A 15,765-nucleotide genomic window follows, 5' to 3' on the forward strand; every position below is an offset into this window, starting at 1 on the left:
GTGTAAGTGCAGAGCTGCTCAAGCAAGCATGTGTCTCTGGGGAACCATTTCTAGGTCGGGGCCTTTTTATTATAAAAGGGAAGGGAGGGGTCTCTGAAGGGGTGAACCATTCTTTGGCTGTTGTCAATGATTGGTTCTGGGTTTGGGTGGAGATTTGTACACTCCTTGGGTGGTTCAGGACAGTCAAGGGGTGATTTTTCTGTTACTGGTTCTGAAGTTAACCTTCTTTAGACTCAGTTATGAATATCTGATCCTCTCTTCTTGTCTTAGCTACAAGAAGTGTATATAGGAAGTCAGATGCCATCTTTTCTACCTGAGCCTTCCCTTCCTTCCCCCTGCCCCTTCCTTTGTTCTCTCTCTCTCTCTCTCTCTCTCTCTCTCTCTCTCTCTCTCTCTCTTCTTTTAAAAACATTTTGGTTTATTTTTAGTTTGTATGGGGCACCTGTGTCACAGAATGTTCACAGAAAACAGAGGACATTTTTCTAGAAGTTGGCTCTTTCCTCCCACCATGTGGGTTTTTGGGGATCCAATTCAGGTTGTCAGACTTGGCAATATCTTTACCTACTTAGTCATATTGCTGTGTAGCTATCTAGTGATATAGTCTGGATAGCTTTGAACTCATCACCCTTCTGCCTCAGTTTACCTCATGCTGAAATTACAGGTGTGCTTCATTGTGCCTCACTTGGTAAGTTTCGTTTTGTTTCTGAGATGGGGCGCCTCAGTATGTCTCTCAGGCTGCCCTTGAACTTGAGATCCTCCTGTATTTGCTTCCTGAGCACTGGGATTATAGGTATGTGCCACCACACTGGGTTTAATGTGTTTCAGTAAATGAGAAACTTCATCCCTTGACAAGATACAATAAATATGTCACTAGGACCTTACAAAATTTCCTTCTTTAATGACTAGCCTTCTACTCTACCCCAGAGATCAGATCCTGGACTGTTCCTCAGTATATTTCAAACTCCGTCTTTCTTGCCTGCCTTCTTTTTGTTTTAGGGTCTTTAGGATTTGAGCAGTATTCCTGCCCTCCACACCACCTGAACTGAGCTAAAGTTGAACCAGCTTTAACCCCTGATAGGAGATGGAAGAGTGTGTGCCTGTGTGTGAGAGAGAGAGAATGGACAGTCAGGACGCCAGGGAGAGGAGAGCCAGGGTCTGCATAGCCTGAGGAATGATCCCCTGTCAAAGGACTGAGGATAGGCCACTTTAGGTGAGGAAGGTTTGTGCATATGTTCACTTGTGTGTATATGTGCAGCAGGGGTTCCTAAGAGAAATAACATGCACAAAAGTTCATATGTGTGATAGAACTTATTTATGTTTCAGTGATAATACAGACTCATGCTTTGCTCAGTTAGAAGGTCTGGTCCCAGGAGTTAAGTGACAAGCCTAGGGGAGAGGAGGATACTGGGAATTGATTATGGTGTATGGGCAATCAAGGAGAAAATTATATTATATCATGGATTTTCTTTACTTTGAGAAAGGGTCTAGGTTGGTCTCAAACTCTTTTTGTATTTCTGACCCTCCTGTGTCTCCACTTCCTATGTGCTAGGATAATAGGCATGCATCACCATGCCCGGTTTATGAGGTGCTTGGTATATGCCAGGCTTTTGCCAACTAGCCACAGCCACAGCTCAATAATGTGGAAGTTTAACTTCATTGTGGGTGGGAGTCTATGAAAGCTTTTGAATTGATAGTGTCACCTTTAATTTGGATGTGTTTTTTTTTTTGGGGGGGATCCCCTCTTGGGCTGAAAGGAGAATGCATGAGGCATAGGGAGGTTGGTGGTAATATTCAGAAAGATGTCACAGATGGCCAAACAGCCAAATTGAAGATGGTTTGGTACCAGGACCAGAAAATAGAAAGTTCATGGGGAGAGGGCTTGGGAAACAGGTCTAGGTATGTGTTCTGCCCTAGCAGAGAGGGATTCTGAGCAGCTGTTGCCTGGCAGGCAGCAAACTGTTAGTGTTGCTATGACGCCTGGAAATACCTCATTATTGGATCCTGGAATTGTTTTAACAACAAACTAAATGGACTGCATGTTCATCCTCCTGGTTAAAAACACAGATAAAATGCAGAGGACCAGAGTGCAGAAGTTCAGGGGACCTTCTGCAGAGTTCTCACAGCAGGGAACAAATCTCTCCCTAGAGCTTGTTAGAGTATAGACTGCTGTCCCCACCCTTCCTGATAGCATAGGGCAGAATGGCTAGAACTTTTATTTCTAAGGAATTGATGCTTCCTGGCTGCTGTACACACACACACACACACACACACACACACACACACACACACGCTTCCTGGCTGCTGTACACACACACACACACACACACACACACACACACGCTTCCTGGCTGCTGTACACACACACACACACACACACACACACACACACACACACACCCCTTCTCCTCAGTCCTTAGTCTGAACACCCCGGGAAGAAAACTGAATTAGAACATAACTTCAGATTTCTTTGCTATCAAAGAAGTCCTCTCAAGTTATATGGAGGCTTCCAGAAACCAGCTCCCGAGTTTGATACACTTTCCTCTGTGCCCTTGCAGGGAGCCCAGGGGCTGTAACTTCAGATACTCTGAGTATTCCTGATTGGATCCAGAGGAGGGAGGAGGCCTGGGAGTAGATGAAGCTCCTGGGAGGTTATAGAGAGAAACAGAAATGTCCTGCCAATCACCTGAAATTATGTTTGCTGGTGGATCTTTTCCTAGTGTCTAGAGACTTGGTTTGAGTAGCTGGGATGAGACTTCATCTTCACAGACTTGAGGGTTTTATTGAGCTGGACCTGGGTTTTATCAGCCCCAAGAGCCCTCTCTTCTCTTTATTGAAGCCAAGGCTGAAGGAAGACTGATACTGTTGATGCAAAAACTCAGCTCTCATCTCAGCAGCAGTAAGAGATAGTTTATTTTGTAGCCAAGTATGAATGACCATGACCCAGGAATATGATTGCTTCAAATACCATGGTTTCTGAACCATCTGTAATGGGGTCTGGTTCCCTCTTCTGGTCTGAAGGCATACACACAGACAGAATATTGTATACATAATAAATAAATAAATATTTAAAAAACCAGAGTCATAAATAAAGGTACTTTTCAAATCATCAGTGGGCCCCATCTGATGACATTCCTTTTTTGTTTGTTTTTCAAGACAGGTTCTGGAACTCACTCTGTACACCAGGCCAGTCTCAAACTCAGAGATCCACCTGCCTTTGCCTCTGGAGTGCTGGGATTAAAGGTGTGCACCATTACCACCTGGCTTTGATATTTTTAAGCTTTAGGGTTAGTGGAAACTGCTGGTTTGCTGGTGCACTCTAAAAGGTTTTATGTGATGGTCAGACAGTGATAGGCAAAGAAGGCTACTAAGGGTTCTAAAGATAGCTCAAAACAATTTGCATCAAGAGCTGTACCGTTCTGGCTTTCCACAATCATCAAGGGCTAGAGAGGCATTAACAGGTGGGAACTTCAATGATAGACAGTCTTTGGAGACCTGGACGTACACCTTCCTAATCACCTTGTCTTAAGGCATGAGGTTTGAGGAACAGTATGATTAGCTCTCTTTTATCTGTCAGTCTGTCGGTCTTCCTGCCTGTTTATTTATTTTTAGCACAAAGGTCTTGCCATGAACTACTATGTGATTTCTTTCCATTCTGTTCTTTTAGTGCCAAACAACCAGGCTCAAGCCATAGTTCACCACTTCTGATGGAGAAAACATCTGTCCCAGTGCTTGGGATAGCATAGTTCATTTTTTAGTCTGTCCTGTCCTGGGCCCTGTTCTCAAGTAGCTATCTTGTTTGATCTCTTTAGTCACCTCCAGGGAAGCTGCCTGACATCCCACAGCTCATGAATGAAGCCACAACTCAGCCGTCTTTCCTAAGCACTGGGACCCAGACCCCCACTGCTTCACATACAATTCTTTGTTGTCATTCTTGCAGATTTTTATTATTGTGCCCTGGGAGACACACATGCCATGGGGAGTGTGTGGAGTTCACAGGAATGGGTTGGGGATTGAAGGAAGCTCACCAGACTTTTAGGGCAAGAGTCTGTTCCTGCTCATGTCATGCCGTTGCCTCTTCTTATTCTTTCCCCTTGCCCCCACCTTCTGTCTTCTTTTCCTCTTCTCCCTTCTTTCTCTTTAAAAACATTTTTAGATTTATTTATTTTATTTTGTGTGTATGAGCGTTTTGCTTGCATGAATGTATGCGCACTGTGTGTATACCTGGTACCTGTGGGGGTTAGAAGAGGTCAGATCCTGGGACTGAGATTGGAGATGCTGTGAGCCACCGTGAGGTGCTGGGAACTGAACCTGCTCCTCTGGAAGAACAACAAATGCTCTTACCCAACTCTAAAGCCTTTGCTTTTTTCTGTTTCATGAGGTCTGGAGTCCAAATAATTATGTGCTAAGGATGACTCTGAACCCTTAATCCCCCAGCCTTTACCTCCTTAGTATTGGGATGACAGGCCATGCCTAGCTTATTACTTTCTTACTAGTTTTTTCACTGTCTGTGGCTCTTCCCCTCCATCTCCCGGGGGGTGGGGGAGGAAGCTTCATGGGGTCAGGGAACTTGCCATCTGCCTTCCAGCCCTACTCCATTGCTAATGTTCGTCTTGGCATAGAAGCAAGTCCTTCCTCTTTAAATATTTACCTCTGAGATAAAGGAATCATTTCCTACTGTTGGCTGGGCTTTCCACTCCCCAGAAAACACCTTAGTCTTTTGCCCTGGATTGGCTGTGGGCTTGCAGGAAGAGCAAGTGACTGATTGTCTCACCCCCCCCCCTAGCTTTACCCTCGCCAGCAGCTATCCACTCTTCTGGACACAGTGAATTCTTTTCCTTGAAGCCAACAAAGAAGGTATCTGTGCTTCCTCCAGGAGTGGTGTTCCTGCCTTGCCTAGGGAAATTCATTTTACATACAGCCCTGTGGGCCTCATGGGTTCTTCCGGCATTGGAGGTTCAGCCAACCACAAAGGACTCCGACTTTCTAGGCGTGAGCACTGAGACAGATGTGCCACTGAAGTTATTCACCTAGAACCCTATGGGACTGTGATCTGAGCCCAGACTCCCAGCATCTGCCTCAGCTTGTTAGGGGCCCCACCTACCACTCTTGATTAGGTTTGGGTAGGGTGAGGACTGGACACCTGCTCTGGGCAGATGCTTCTTGGGTGAGTCTGGTGAGCAGCGAATCAGGGAACCCAACATATCTCAAGGTCTGTCTTTGTTTGGAAGGTGGCATCTTTACATTTATGTAAACTTGGTTGTGTACAGTGGATTTTATCCCCCAAACATCTGGTCAAACACTTTCATATGTATTGCCTAGGGGGATGGATTTTCTTTCTTTTTGTTGAGACAGGATCTCCTGTCTCTGCTGCTCTGGAACTCACTTTGCAGCTGCTGAGGACAAACTTGAATTTCTGACCCCCTGCCTCTTGCTTTCAGAGTCCTGGGATTACAGGCATAGACCACCGTGCAGGGCTTCCTGCATGCTAGGCATGCACTCCTCACTCTTGGTTTTATATATGTATGTGTGTGTGTGTGTGTGTGTGTGTGTGTGTGTGTGTGTGTGTGTGTGTATTTAAAACCTAATTTAAAACAAAAAGACTTGATGTGTAGCCTAGACTGGCCTTGGGCTCACAGCAGTTTTCTTGGCCAATATCACTCATGGCAGTTCTCTTAATATCATCAAACATTACAGCAAGCCATTGTGGTTACAAAATGACCTGTCATGTCATTAGATTGGTTTATTCCTTCGTTTATTAGCTGCAATTTTTCTCTTCTCCTTCACTGCCCTGATGGGGAGTTTGCTTAGGTAAGGGAAAGGAAATTCTTGTTTTTTTCCAATTATTCTGTGTAACACAGTGGTTTGGGTCACTAAGCATCTTTTCAGCATATGAACCTGTGTATGGCACATAGTTTTGTGTGTTTTGGAACACAGTTTTTCTTTTTAGTTTTCAGAGACCGGGTTTCTCTGTGTAGCCTTGGCTGTCCTGGAATTCACTCTGTGGGTCAGGTTGGCCTCAAACTCAGAGATCCGCCTGCCTCTGCGTCCTGGGTGCCGGAATTAAAGGTGTGTCCCATCACCGCCTGGCAAAGGAACACCATTTTTCTAACTCACTCTTCTGGCCAGCCAGGGCCACCTCTGGCCCCTTCAGAAATCTGAGCACTTTCATTCATCTCTGGACTAGTGGCTATGGAGTAGAACTGCTTCTGGCCTTACGGTGTATGTTTCCTTGCCCAGTGATTTTGCCAAGAATAATTTGGAAGTTTCAAATTGAAACAAATTTTGATACCCTGATTTTACCCCAAATTGGCTTCTTCTGGAATTGTGGGAGTGGAACCAGAATTGGCAGGCTGGATGGGAAACTCATGGTTGGAGTGGGCTGTCTGAAAGCCTTCTCTCTATAAAACACTGAGGCTGTGAGCAACATTCTTGGTTGAAGAGAACCCTTGCCAAGTCCCTTCATAGAGGCCATTTGGGATTGAGATCTCGATATGTACATGTTAGATTCTGGGCTCCTTGAGCTCTGTGCTGCTGTCCCCCACCTGATGCTGAGCTGGCTTTCTGCCTCTGAAGAAGAGATTCTCTTTAGGACTCCTGTGTGAGTTGCACATAAGAATTCAGCACTCCTAACGTGATCTCCATCATAGACTGCTCCCACCTCTCTTGACAGATGCTGAACCCAGGGCTCTCCACAGTGTAGACAAGTGTTTTGCCACTGAACTGTGCTTAGCCTTCTGCTGTAGGCTTCTTAAGTCCCTTCTGGGTCCCTGAAAATGCTGTGTTTCTCCACTCTTGGGTCTCTGCACATACTGCTTTCTGTCAAGAATGCCTTGTTTTTCCTCTTGACATAATTGCCTTTTATTCCCTTTTCAAATACTGGCCTTCCTCAGAGGGGCCTTCTCTGAGCCTCATGTCCCAGCTCTTGCTGTGTTATGTGAGCTCAGTGGTCATATCCACCTACATTTAGGCACTGGTTGCAGTTACGTTTTACCTTTTTGGTGTTTGTGTGATCATTTGATGATTGTTTGTCTGTCTCTGGAGCCTAACTAATAGTTAGGACTCACACGTCCTTCCATTTTTTAGATATAGGAGCTCAGACAAGCTATTTTGCCTTGTTCTCATTTAACTGCAAAATGGGGATGACACTTAACCCTACTTTGGATTATAGTCTTGGATGAGTGTGTGGACAGCTTGTAGAGACACCTCCAGGTGTACATGGGTTGTCTTTTCTCTCTCTCTCTATATCTATATATATATTAATTGTTATTATTATTATTATTATTGATTTTCGAGACAGAGTAATTGTTTTTATTATTATTTAATTGTTTTCCACTCCCATTCCTTCTTCCCCTCCTCCCTTCTACTTTTCCCCCTGCCCTCCATGCTCCAAATTTACTCCAGAGATTTTGTCTTTTTCTCCTTTCTAAGTTGATCCATGTATGTCTCTCTTAGGGTCCTCTTTGTTGTCTTGGTTCTCTGTGGTTGTGGCCTGTAGGCTGGTTATTCTTTGCTTTAAGTCTGATATCCACTTATGTTTGTATTTCTGGGTCTGGGTTACTTCACTCAGTGTGTTTTTTCTAGTTCTGTCCATTTGCTTGCGAATTGCAAGATGTCATTATTTTTTATGACTGAGTAGTACTCCATTGTGTAAATGTACCATATTTTCTATATCCATTCTTCAGTTGCGGGGCATCTGGGTTGTTTCCAGGTTCTGGCTATGACAAACAGTGATGCTATGAACATGGTTGAGCACATGTCCTTGTGATATGATTGAGCTTCCTTTGGGTATATGCCCTAATGTGGTATTGCTGGGTCTTGAGGTAGATTAATTACTAATTTTCTTAGAAACCACCATACTGATTTCCAAAGTGGATATACAAATTTGCACTCCCACCAGTAATGAATGAGTGTTCCCCTTATTCTACATCTTTTCCAGCATGAGTGTTTTTGATCTTGGCCATTCCGACAGATGTGAAATGGAATCTTAGAGTTGTTTTGATCTGCATTTCTCTGATGGCTGAGGATGTTGAACATTTCCTTAAGTGTCTTTCATCCATTTGAGATTCATCTGTTGGGAGTTTTCTATTTAGATCTATACCCCATTTTTTAATTGGATTATTTTGTATTTTGGTGTCCAGTTTCTTGAGTTCTTTGTTTATTTTGGAGATCAGTCTTCTGTCCTATGTAGGGTTGGTGAAGGTCTTTTCCCATTCTGAAGGCTGCCATTTTGTCTTGTTGATTGTGTCCTTTGCTTTACAGAAGCTCTCTATTTCAGAAGGTCTTATTTATTAATTATTGCTCTCAATGATTATGCTATTGGAGTTGTATTTTTGAAGTGGTCTCTTGTGCTAATATGTTCAAGTGTACTTCCCACTTTCTCTTCTATGAGGTTCAGTGTCAGGTTTTATGTATGTTGAGGTCTTTGATCCATTTGGACTTGAGTTTTGTGCATGGTGATAGATATGGGTCTATTTTTATTCTTCTGCATGTCAACATTCGGTTATGCTAGCAATGTTTGTTGAAGATGCTTTCTTTTTTTCATTTTATAATTTTAGCTTCTTAGGCAAAAATCAGGTGTTCATAGGTGTGTGGGTTGATTTCTAGGTCTTCGATTCGATTCCATTGGTCCTCCTGTCTGTTTTTATGCCAATAAAAAGCTGTTTTCATAACTGTAGTTCTGTAGTAGAATTTGAAGTCAGGGATTGTGATGCTTCCATTTGTTCCTTTATTGTACAGGATGTTTATTTATATTTATGTATGTTTCTTGGCACATGGTAAGTGCTCAGGTAAGTATCAGGAAGTGGGTGAACAAGGTAATAAGACAGTGTTCAGAGAGTCTACAGGGCCATAAAACAGTGAAATCTGGACTGAGAGTATAGCTCAGAGAAGAACACTTGCCTACCAATGTCACACAAAAGTATACACCTCTTTGTAAAGAGTGCCTGGTGCTTAATAAAAAGTTGCTCAGTGAAAGAATGTGTAAAGTGGGAACAATGATAATAGCCCCACCTCACAAGTTGAGGTGGGAATGAAGGAAGGGATGGTCCATAGTACTTTATAGAGTGCCCAGCACATAGTAGGTGATCATAAAATACTTGTTGAATGGATGAAGTGGGGCCAGTGTTACAAAAGATCATGGAGGAGGGGGCCGCTTGTTTGTCCCAACCGCCCAGAACCACACAGAAACTGTATTAATTAAATCATTGCTTGGCCCATTAGCTCTAACTTCTTAATGGCTAACTCTTACACCTTAGTTTAACCCATTTCTATTAATCTGTGTATCACCACGAGGTCGTGGTTTACCAGCAAAGATTCAGTGTGGCAGATCCATGGCATCTCCTGACTCCACCCTTCTTTCTCCCAGCATTCAGTCCAGTTTTCCCTGCCTACCTAAGTTCTGCCCTATCAACAGGCCAAGGCAGTTTCTTTATTCATTAATGGTAATCACAGCACACAGAGGGGACTCCAACATCAGGTTGCTATGGAGATGTAGGTTGAGATAGGTTTGTATAATATTGTGTTGTGCTTACATAGTAGGTACTCAGGAAACATTTGTTGGGTAAAACTGGAAGGATGAACTCTACCTCAGGAGAGCAGCCCATGTGGGGTGCAGAAGTGTGAGGGCCATGGCTCTTCGAAGGAAGGATGGTCAGCGCCACCTAACTTTCCCAGGTCTGGAAAGTTAAGTTTGGATTTCTCTTATCCTCCTGTGCTTTCTGTCTCCTAGAATCCGTGCCCAGAATCCAGTGCCTCTTTCCTTTCCAGGATCACTTTCTGGTGGATTACAGGGTAAGGCTCCTCCTGATGGGGTAGGTAGTGGTACATGAGTGCAGTGGGTGAATAAATGCTTCTACACAGCCCAGCTCCCTGTTGTTCCCGCCCATACTGTCTGCAAGGTCACCAACTAGCCTCCAGTTTTATGAACTCCAGTGTGATAAGTACTTAGGCTATGAGGCTTGCCTTTGGGTTGAAGTGTTTTATAACTATTTAATGTGGTATCCAGCAGGCTTGGTTCCAGAAAAGCATGCAGATACTACACTTTCTGATTGATGCTCAGCCCTCCATATAAAGCAGAGTAATATGCATTTAACCACAGCTGCCTTGTATTCTGAATTATCTCTAGATGCTGGATGACCCTAATGCAGTCTAAATAACTGACATGCTCTTCTGCATAAGGAATTACATGAAACAAAGCTTTTCTTTCTTTTTTTTTTGAAAAGTTAAAAATTCCTTAATTTTTTTTATTCCTGGTACCACTACTACAATTTACAGGGCAATATACCTGATGTAATGAAAAGAAAAAGGAATACAAAGCTACAACAGATAAAAGACCTCAGGAATGTACATCTAATTGACACTACATTGCATTCATCAATAGCTGCACTTTTTGCACACTGTGCCTCTGACAGTCCTGAACAAGAAGGGCCTCCTGTTTAAGCTGCGGTAACTTTTCTGACTATGGATCATCGCTCCTTCTGTGGCAGATTTTTACAGTTCCTCTAATACATTTAGGACGACTGTCTCAAAGTAACCTGCAGCTTTCCTGACAACTCCTCGCTCTCTCTCCTGCTAAGAACTGTAGCCCTTTTCTGCTGGTTTTTAAAAACCTTCTGCTACCATATCCACCACTTCCACCACCTGATCCATAGCCACCACCATAGGGACTGCCTGAGCTTCTTCCACCAAAACTGCCCCCTTTCATGGGTCCATAATTTGATTGCTCTTGTCCACTATAATTTTCAAAGTCATTATAGTTCCCACCACCATAGTTACCTCCACCAAAATTTCCTCCTTCATTGTAACCGTCATATCCTCCTCCTCCTCCTCCACCATATCCACCACCTTGGTTTCCATAGCCTGGTCCACCACCACCATAGCCTCCTCTACTGCTGTGACCAGGACCACCACCATAGTTGCCACCATCACCACCTCCATAACTACCTCTGCTGCCACCACCTCCACCACCATAGCCTCCTCTTCCACCAAAGTTTCCACCATGATCAAAATTACTTCCACCACCTCCAAAGTTCCCTCCACGACCCATAAAATTGCCAGATCCACCTCCACGGCCTCCCTGTGATCCAGCAGACTGCATCTCTTGTTTAGAAAGGCCTTTTTCACTTCACAATTATGCCCATTAATAGTGTGGTATTTCTGAACAACAATTTATCAACTGTGTCATGGTCATCAAAAGTCACAAAAGCAAATCCTCTCTTTTTCCCACTCTGCCTGGCTTCCATAACTTCTATGGTTTCAATCTTGCCATACCTTTCAAAGTAGTCTCTCAGGTTATACTCTTCTGTATCCTCTTTCCTACCACCAACAAAGATTTTCTTCACTGTTAAATGGGCACCAGGCTTTACAGAATCCTCTCTAGAAACGGCTCTCTTTGGTTCCACCACACGCCCATCAACTTTGTGTGGCCGAGCACACATTGCAGCATCCACCTCTTCAACACAAGAGGAGGTCACAAAACCAAAGCCCCTGGAACGTTTTGTTTGGGGATCTCTCATTACCACACAGTCTGTAAGTGTGCCCCATTTCTCAAAATGTTCTCTTAAGCTATCATCTGTGGTTTCAAAGCTCAGACCACCAATAAACAGTTTCCTCAACTGTTCTGGTTCCTTTGGATCATGGCCCTCCATTTTGAGACCGGACTTACCTCTTCCAACTCAAGTTCAATATGTGACCGAAACAAAGCTTTTCAAACCCATAGATACAGAGTGGTGACTGCTGTTGTTGTTATTGTCCCCTAGCTTACAGTAAAGTCACATATGCACATCACAGGAAATACATAAAAAATACATGATCAATGACAAGAAAACACGTAGAATTGCCCGATATTTTCATAGGAAGCAGGAAAAGCAGGTTCAAAATCATCTTTGGTTATATAAAGAACTTGGGGTCAGTCTGGACTACATGAGGCCTTGTTTGCAAATAAAATAATTAGAAATAAAATTTTCAGTGCAGAACAATAATTAGAAACACCCAGGTACTTCTTTGTAAACACACTGTTATATAGGCCCATTTCCCTAAAAGACCTAGTAGACTTAGCCATAATTAGTTAATACGCCTTCATATCCGCTCATCCTCAGCTTTCCCAGTCATGGCTGGACAGTGATAGCAGGTGTGTGAGGGGAGCCCCACGGTACTCTCATTGCTCATGTGTCTCCCTTTGTGCCTTGCTCCCAGGATGATGGTGCAGGGCTACCGCCAGCCCCTGGAGAGCAGTGACCTCTGGTCACTGAATAAGGAGGACACGTCAGAAGAAGTCGTCCCTGTGCTGATAAATAACTGGAAGAAGGAATGTGCTAAGTCAAGGAAGTGAGTGTCACGTCTCTGTGTTCTCTCAGGCAAGGCAGATGAGGCCTAGGCTGACCTGTTACCTTCCTTTAGCCACCTTGGCCTGAATCTCTTAAGTTTCTTGGTTCTGGGGAAACTCCATCTCCTCCCTAGACTGCAGTTTCTCCTTCATCAGATGGGGTGGAGTGGGAGTGTTTAACATCAAAGGGAGCTCCCAGCAACTCCCTCCTGTGTTGTTTGTAAGTTACATCTTGTTTTTGTTTTTGGTTTTTCAAGACAGGGTTTCTCTGTGGTTTTGGAGCCTGTCCTGGAACCTGGCTCCTGTAGACCAGCTGGTCTCGAACTCACAGAGATCCGCCTGCCTCTGCCTCCCAAGTGCTGGGATTAAAGGCGTGCGCCACTATCGGCCGGCTGTAAGTTACATCTTGACATCACTGATTGGTCAGCTTCCCAGAAGGATAGCCGAGGCCATCTGCCAGGCTGGAACTTGGTTCTGCTGCTGTGTATGTTCTGCCCTCCTTACTCGGTGTCTGAAAATCTTTCTTGAATGTTGTTGCTGGATTGAATTTTTATATTCTATTTCTATATTTATTCCTGTGTACCTTTATTCCTGTGTGGGTGTGCCTTTGCCATAGCATGCAGGCCAGAGGTTCTCACCTTCTCCCATGTGGGGGATTGAACTCAGGTTGTCAGACTGGACAGCGGTGCCACTGAGCCTCCATTTTCTTCTCCGGGTTTTCTGAGCAGCTTATGAGATAAATGTCATCTGGTGGACCATGCCTCAGTGCTGGATCAACCCTGGGCAACTTTTCTAGACAAGTTGTGTTTACTCACTTGGGGCAGCTTTGGCCTGGACCCTTCTGTTTTGCTGGAGAGGGTGTGGCAGGAACTGGCTCACTAGGCTTGAAAGCTGCCACCCAAAGACTGACTCCATGAAGACTATGACCTTCAGGGATGCTCATTGTTCTTTTTCCCAGAGATGTGAGCACATTACACACCTGTGGATAGGGAGAGGTAGGGGACAAATCTTGTTGGGTCAGAACTTGGCAGGGCCACTTATCCAGAGAAAAGGTGTAAGCTGAGATGGATTCTGGGCTGCAGGGAGTTCTGCTTGTCCAGGGAAGTGGTGAGAGAAGCGTGGGTTGGGAAGTCTGCCTTGGTTTCTTGGCCCTAAGTGGCTCCTTTGGAAATCTGGCCTGCCCTGCCTCCTGCTCCTGTCTTTGTTTCTGGCCCAGTGCTTCCCTGGTTTGTGATAATACTTTGTGTTCTCCTCAGCCTGTGCTCCCCTTATATGTGAGGCTGTTTTGGATCATGTTTCCTGTTGGCATGACTATCAAGTGATTCAGTGGCTGTGGAAAAGAGCTTGGGTGATGTTTTGTTTTGGTTTTGAATTAAATGGAGTCACTTACCTGTTGTCATTCTATCCCTAGGCAGATGCCCAACAGAACTGGAAACTTAGGTTCTCATAAGGCTTGTATAGACTTGTAGATGCCTTGTTTGTGATAGCCCAAAATAGAATCAAACCCAAACACCCATTAGAATGTAAGTAGAAGTTAGAATCACTGCTCAAAGCTGAGGGAGAAAGCGCAAAGCTCTTATGCTAAGTGGAAAGTGGACAGGTCCTCATCCCTCCAGTATTCTATGCCTAAATGGACGGTGTGCCAAGGCCAGTGTATCTAATTAGGAAAATCAGTCTGGAGAGATGACGCAGTGAAAGTACCTGATGCTCTTCCAAAGGATTCTATTTGATTCCCAACACCCATGCTGGACAACTCATAGGGCTTCAGGTTTATTCAGGACATCTTGAGGAGATGGAAGAACTGTCAGTCTCCAAGCTCCGTCTTTGGGAACTCATGGCTCAAAGAGCTCTCATAGAGAGGGATTGAGTTCCATATCTAGGCTTGATGACCATCCTTGTCATTTAAAAGGGAGTATTTACCTTCCTCTCAATTGGAACATTCCCTGGATTACCACTTATCTAGTCTTCTGAGTCAGTTTCTACTTCTTTAGGTGAACACATTATTTTCTGGGAAGTGAGATATTTTTTTAAATTTTAGAACATATGAACAAGTCTTTAGCCTTGCCCTTTGATCTTATTTAAAGACCACTGCTGTTCCATGTTCTGACAAATGAAAAACATTCTTTTAGGAGGTTTGGGGACCAAACCTTTCTCCTGTAATAGTTGACTGTAATACCTCATGTCTCAGCTGTCATAAGGTTTTTGTTGTTGCTGCTGGTTTAGGAGTCACAGCACCAGGCAAAGGGGAACAGAGTATCTTTTCCAGAGAGAAATTTGTAAAGAATGACTTATCTGAAAATAGGTAGTATAAAACAAAATGAAGTAGCTATTAATTACTCTAACAGGTGATGGTTTAAAAGACTGAGATATGCTCTTCCCATACCTATAGTTTTAGATACCTGTGATCAAACATGATCTGAAAATATTACATCTAAAATTCCATTCTTAAGGTTTAAATTATGCACTATTCTTGTTCCGTCATATTCTGTCACCCCAGGTATGAATTGTCCTCTTGTCTATTGTGTCCACACTGTACACACTACCCACCTGCCAGTATTAGGTTGGTGGTGCTTTTGGGAGAGTGACCTTAGGTAGCAGCCTAAAGCTGCATCACAGAGCCTGCCATTTGCCTTACTTCATCTGTCATCTCTTAGTATCATAAGAAGGATGAGGACAGAATAAAAGATGCTTTGAGAGTAACAAAACATGACGATATCGTGTCATTTTTATTATAAATGTCTCTTTTTTTAATTTTTGGTTGACTTGTAGGTTAAACTTTTATCAGAGATATTTGTAAGAAAACATAGGTTATAGTATCCATGGATAAGAGGGGACACTTTGTGTTTAAATGTGTAAGAACACAGTCTGTATAGACTTGTGTCTGCAGATGGAGGGAAGAGTCTAGACTTAGGTGACTTCAGACTGGCATTTCACATGTGTGGATCCTGCTGGGGTATTTGTCTTCTTCATTCCTGACTGGCCTATGTAGGACAGGGCAGAACTACAGAACCACACAGGAGGATGGTCACTGTGGTAGTCATTGTGACCACCTGAGGACTTAGATTTATGAAACAAGGCTGCTTGGAAGCTTGTGTAGCTGTGGTGGTTTGTTTTGTGGTGCTGGAGGTGGTGTCTTCTTATTTTGTTTTACTTTTGAGATAAAATTTTGACATATAACCATACCTAGGCAGAACTTCAAGAGTCTCCTACCTCCATCTGCCAAGTTCTGGGACTGTGTGTGTAAACCATGCACAACAGGATTTGTAGTTCTTAGCTTCTGAGTGTAGAAGTTGGATCCATTCTAAGTACATTTCTGTGGGGCTGGAGAGATGGCTCATACTGCTCTTATATAGGACCAAGATTTGGTTCCCAAGATTCAGATACACCTGTAACTCTGGTTCCTAGGGATCCAACACCCATTTCTAGCTTCCACAGATACTGCA

The 15,765-nt window shown here is 43.8% G+C and overlaps 1 protein-coding gene and 1 pseudogene across 1 annotated transcript in view; one reads left to right on the forward strand and one right to left on the reverse strand.

Moving 5' to 3' along the window:
• LOC142849091 (multidrug resistance-associated protein 1-like) overlaps positions 1-15,765 on the forward strand; it is a 100,161-nt gene that overhangs the window by 11,155 nt on the left and 73,241 nt on the right. Inside the window, exons 6-7 of the mRNA XM_075971195.1 lie at positions 9,728-9,789; positions 12,193-12,324. Coding sequence (XP_075827310.1) covers positions 9,728-9,789; positions 12,193-12,324 — 194 coding nt within the window. The remainder of the gene's footprint in view (positions 1-9,727; positions 9,790-12,192; positions 12,325-15,765) is intronic.
• Positions 10,302-11,652, reverse strand: LOC142848520 (heterogeneous nuclear ribonucleoprotein A3 pseudogene; annotated as a pseudogene).

Source organism: Microtus pennsylvanicus, chromosome 4 (genome assembly GCF_037038515.1).
Source record: "Microtus pennsylvanicus isolate mMicPen1 chromosome 4, mMicPen1.hap1, whole genome shotgun sequence".
Taxonomy (NCBI): Eukaryota; Metazoa; Chordata; class Mammalia; order Rodentia; family Cricetidae; genus Microtus; species Microtus pennsylvanicus.